The sequence below is a fragment of the Anastrepha obliqua genome, chromosome 3, assembly GCF_027943255.1.
Source record: "Anastrepha obliqua isolate idAnaObli1 chromosome 3, idAnaObli1_1.0, whole genome shotgun sequence".
In the NCBI taxonomy this organism is placed as follows: domain Eukaryota; kingdom Metazoa; phylum Arthropoda; class Insecta; order Diptera; family Tephritidae; genus Anastrepha; species Anastrepha obliqua.
This window is the reverse complement of record NC_072894.1, coordinates 4,517,285-4,522,324: the sequence shown is the minus strand read 5'-3', so window position 1 is coordinate 4,522,324 and position 5,040 is coordinate 4,517,285. Positions and strand designations below refer to the sequence as shown.

General features: G+C 38.5%; 1 protein-coding gene across 1 annotated transcript; it reads left to right on the top strand.

Annotated features, from left to right (window-relative positions):
* The first annotated feature begins 2,112 nt into the window (after window positions 1-2,112).
* On the top strand, window positions 2,113-3,284 carry LOC129242372 (uncharacterized). Its single transcript, XM_054878978.1, has 2 exons — window positions 2,113-2,194; window positions 2,827-3,284. The coding sequence occupies exon 2, from the start codon at window positions 2,911-2,913 to the stop codon at window positions 3,166-3,168; it is 258 nt and encodes an 85-aa protein (XP_054734953.1). The 5' UTR covers window positions 2,113-2,194; window positions 2,827-2,910; the 3' UTR covers window positions 3,169-3,284.
* Window positions 3,285-5,040: the final 1,756 nt, after the last annotated feature.

The window sequence follows — 5,040 nt, the reverse complement described above, 5'->3', positions numbered from 1 at the left end:
TCTAACCAACCAACCAACCAACTGTCGAATGCAGCCTTGAAGTCGACGAAAAGATGGTGTGTGTCGCTTGTCCTTTCATGGGTATTTTCCAATACTTACTTACAATACTTATTTTGAATATCTCGTCGATTGTAGATTTTCCAGGTCTAAGGTCCAATGAATTGGTTGGTTTTTCACACAATAAGGGCCTTACAGGCGAAATTAAGAAAAATAATTCCTCGGTTATTAGCTTATATTATATTATCCCCTTTCTTATGCATTTGGCATGGTACACTTAAATTCCAATCGGCAGACATGCTTTCATCCGATCATATGTTGCATAGGAGCTGATGAATGCACCTTACCAGCTCCTCGCTGTCATATTTGAATAGCTCAGCCGACAGTCCATCGGCTCCGCGGCTTTGTTGACGTCAGCAATTAAGGTATCGGGATTTTCACACTCTATGCCACATGCTCAGTTACTCAGTCACTATTTAGCAAGAGTTCCCTCCGTAAATCAAGAACGCTCCGGAAGTCAGTCACCAGATCGCCGTCTTTGTTCTTACAGAAAATCGCCCCGGTCAGGAAACCTTCTGTAAGCCGCCGATTTTTTTGGTAGAATTTTCGTGCGTTTTTCCTATGGGTCAGCATCTCAAGCTCCTCGCACTCACGTATTTCCGCTTCTCGTTTCCTGACCCTATAAGCAGCATTCTTTCTTTCCGCAGCAGCATGACATTCCTTATCGTACCAACTGTTCTTTCGGGCTACCTGAAATCTAATTTCTTCTTCGGTAGCGGTACATAAAGAATGACAAATGTTGTTCCATTGGATCCATTGGATTTCAAGATCATTAGCATGAAATAAAAATTTGACATATGGAAAATAGCTTTAATGTTTATAAAGGGTGGTCAAGTTTCGAGGGCCGGTGTTGATTTTGAATAAAATACAATTTTTCTTAAAAAATTATTGTCATTTCTCTTTATTATGATAATATTCGTATGGCTCGATTACGTATAAAACAAAATATTGGCCAAATGGCTGCCGCGGCCTCGGCGAAACACCTCCATCCGATGGTCCAAATTTTCGATGACGCTCAGGCATAATTGAGGTTCTATGTCGTTAATGTGCCGAATCATCTCATCCTTTAGCTCTTGAGTTGTTGCTGACTTATCGACGTACATCTTTTCTTTCAAATAACCTCAAAGAAAGAAGTCCAACGGTGTCAAATCACATGATCTTGGCGGCCGCGACGTGAGATTATTCGGCCATCAAAATTTTCGCGCAAAAGAGACATTCCTTCGTTAGCTGTGTGTCAAGTGGCACCGTCCTGTTGAAACCACATATCGTCCATATCCATATCTTTCAATTCGGGTCATACAAAGTTCGTTATCATCTCTCGATAGCGATTCACAGTAACTGCCTGACCGGCCTCATTTTGGAAAAAATTCGGCCAAATGATGCCGCCGGCCCATAAACCGTTTTTCAGCAATCCCTCTTGGATTATCATTCGCCCAACTGCGGCAATTCTGCTTATTGACGAATCCACTGAGGTGAAGTGCGCGATATGCATTTTGATTTGAACGCCCGTTTTCATAATAAGCCTGAATAACTTTAACGCGTTGCTCGATTATGTATCTTTCTATGGTTCAAACTGAGTTAGTCTGAAATTGAAAAAGGTTAAATCAAATGCAGAAAAAAAGTTGACATTAAGATGTGGTTCACATTCAACATCGGCCTTTGAAATTTAACCACCCTTTATAATTTAAACTAAAACTACAACCATTTTTCGACAAAGTATTCTGAAAACTCATTGTACCCTAAAATTTATATCCATCTGCAGTTCTATCTTACTAATCCTCAATAATGTGGAATTTATTTTTATAACTATAAATTTTTTTATGCCTAGAAAATGCAATCTAGTCAATATTATTTTATTTACTACCTAATAATTTCCCTATTCCCAATGTTCACCTCTGCTGCCTATGTGACACACAAACAGCAGAATACTGAGAGCAAAGGCACCCCACTGCGCCTCCTCTCACTGACTTCTCCCCAACGAACGAGTTGAAAAACACCCGAACTGTTCGAACCAAAAGTGTTGCCAAATTAGATTTACGATCGCCTGTGCACCAGTGTATCTCGAATTGCGGCTAACGGCAGCAGCAAACAATTTAGAGCAAAATCGAAAGAGTTCAGAAATTCTCGTTGTTTCCCAGTGAGTACAAGTGTGTATGATCATGCATACATATGTCTGTATGTATGTATGTAATAAGTAAATACAACAATTGCAAGAGGAACAATAATAACAACATAGCAAAATATTGTGAAATTGTGGCAACGGCAGAACAGTCGATATGACACGATGAAAAAATACGTCTGCCATAAAAAGTTGTAAGGCCCACACTACGCACACAGAAAGGCAACAGCCAGTAGCCACTACGGTGGATGAATCCAAAACAAATCCGTTGCCTCCTATTTGTTTTCAGCTGCCGGACCTACTTTTTGCTCTTGCTTTACTTTCGCCGTTGTTTTATGTGTTATGTGCGTGTAAATTGTTTACTCATTGCAAAATTTCCAATTAGAAGCCGAAATTTTTCCGTAAAGATATTATGTGACAAAAATATCGTCTATATACTACGAAATGTATTGTATGTACCCATAGTGCATACAGATAATTAATACAAAAAAAGAAAAAAAAAAACGTAAAAGAAAAATTGCTTACATTTCGCCTTTTGCAGTGTTGTTGTGTCCAACGCTGTTTGTGTAGTTTGGCCATTCATTTTGAATTTTCTCAGCTCTTTTCATTTCAGTTCAGTTCACTTAATTTTGTTTTGTTTATATTTTTAGCAAAATTTTTGTTAGCGCTTTGCTGGTCCTCCCTGCTTCGTCTGCGATTTATTCCTACTCCGACTTTTGTGTTTTGTTCAGCAGATGGCAATTTTGCTGGTTCATCTTCGGCGCCTCATACTGCTGATGAGCATCGTCTATTTGAGCGGCGCTGTGATGCGACGCCTGCTGAGCGAATCGCGGCACACCTACCTGCAACACATCAATGGCAAAATGTTTACCGCCCGGCATCTGCACTTCCAAGCCTGGGCCTATATTTACACCGCCTATGCCTATCTGGTATTGGTGAACTACGTTAGTGTTAGGCGATTCACGAACATGTTGGAGTTTTTTCTCACCTGATCGAAATCATTTACGTATTGCGAGTTGTGGAGAGTGAGGTTATGATAAATGGGTTTGTTTGTAATAGACTAATCATAATGTATGGAATATACGGAAATATATGAATTAAATATTAGAAGGACATTTGTAGATAATAAAGTAAAAAAAACGAATAGAATGTAAACATGCCCTAATTTATTTTCGTCTGTTTTCAGTTGCTTTGCTGAGCATAAAATACCCTCATATTGAGAGTGTCAGAGAAATTACTTTCGTAAGGCATATGAGGAGTTATAGTTCAGCAGGCCTGAAGTTAAGGTCTTTAAAATTCTTATTATTGCAGAGACTTGGAGTTTAAAGAAGGAAGAACTCAGACGCTTTGTACTACAACTTACAGAAAATCAGTATCCAAGATATCTCTTTTCAGAAATATTGCGGTCACGACTCAAAAACTTTAATTTTTTTACATAAGTGTTACATAAACTCCAGCGCAGTCAGAAAAAAGTACTCTTGCTAAGTTATTTTTTTCATTAAAAAATGTCTACACCAAATCCCAAGCCAAATACTTGCGGTAGAAGGTGGTGCCATAAATGGAACCACAATTGAAAGTTGGCATACGAGGTCTATTAGAAAAGTATCCAACTTTGTTTTTTATTCCTAACACCTGACAAATTTGAATTACGAGCGCTTGCATAAGCAGGCCTGTAACCCTCCTGCACATAAGTGCTTTTTTCCCGCCTGTCGCTGGCGTCAGTTGCTTTCAAGCAGTGTGAACGTAACATTGTATTTAGTGCTCCCGTTGGTTTTTGAATACGTCTTGGTGACGTGGAATACTACCACTGTGACGACTGCATTTTGGTTTCCGGGTCGTACCCATAATCCCGTAATTCAAATTTGGCAGGTGTTAGAAATAAAAAGCAAAGTCGAATACTTTTCTAACAGACCTCGTAGACTTCAAATGATGCGCTGAAAAGCATAATACTAAAACAAAGTGCCACAGGTGCCAAATATTGTCAATACACACTGAAAAATACCCAAATGGAGGCTCCAAGCGTATAAATTGAAAATTGGCTCTCGTCGTGGTTAACATCAAAAACCAGCCCATTGTAAGCTGATGCCTTATTGTGATACAAAAACCAATTGTTGTCTCTTCATAAATCGGGGGTCGTTCAAAGGAATGCCAATAGTAGCTGAGACCTTTGGTTTTCAATCAAAGATTTTTGAGTACAGAATCCCTAATTTCCGTGGCGTATTGTTCATCGTTTTATGTTGATAGTCGTCCAAATGGGATTTCGGCTTGAGCGTTTTTTCTACTTCTTTGAATTGTTGGCATCACTTATAAACTTGTTTTCATTCATAACCGATTACACAAAGCTTTGTAATATTCTCAATATTCATACAGCAGAAATTTCAATAAAATTTAATATAACTTTACAATACGATTATCGACTGAAAAATGCCAATTTTTTTTGTCCGCGCGACGACCCATTATGGCCGCCTGATCTTCAAAAAACGGTTAGGTTTTATTGCCTTTCGGGTGACTAAAAACATTCACGAAATCTTTCACCGCTGAAATTTGTGACGACCTGTCTTCAGATCACTAACCAGTCATAGGCAGCCATATTTAACTTATAATCTTCTTTCCTTAATATCAAATAATACGAATTGGAAAATTAAGAAAATTCATTTACAAGCTCCAACAGACATTTCAATAGAAAATAACGAGGATATCGACGATAATATTAACATTCTAAACTGCCTCCTTTTATTAGACACAGAATTAACTACACCAAACCCAGAAAAACTTACCTTCAGATGGAGCTACTTGTCACTGGAGAAAGAAGATGTCGAAGAGAATGACAGACCTATAGATGTTTGGCCACAAAATTTAATTGA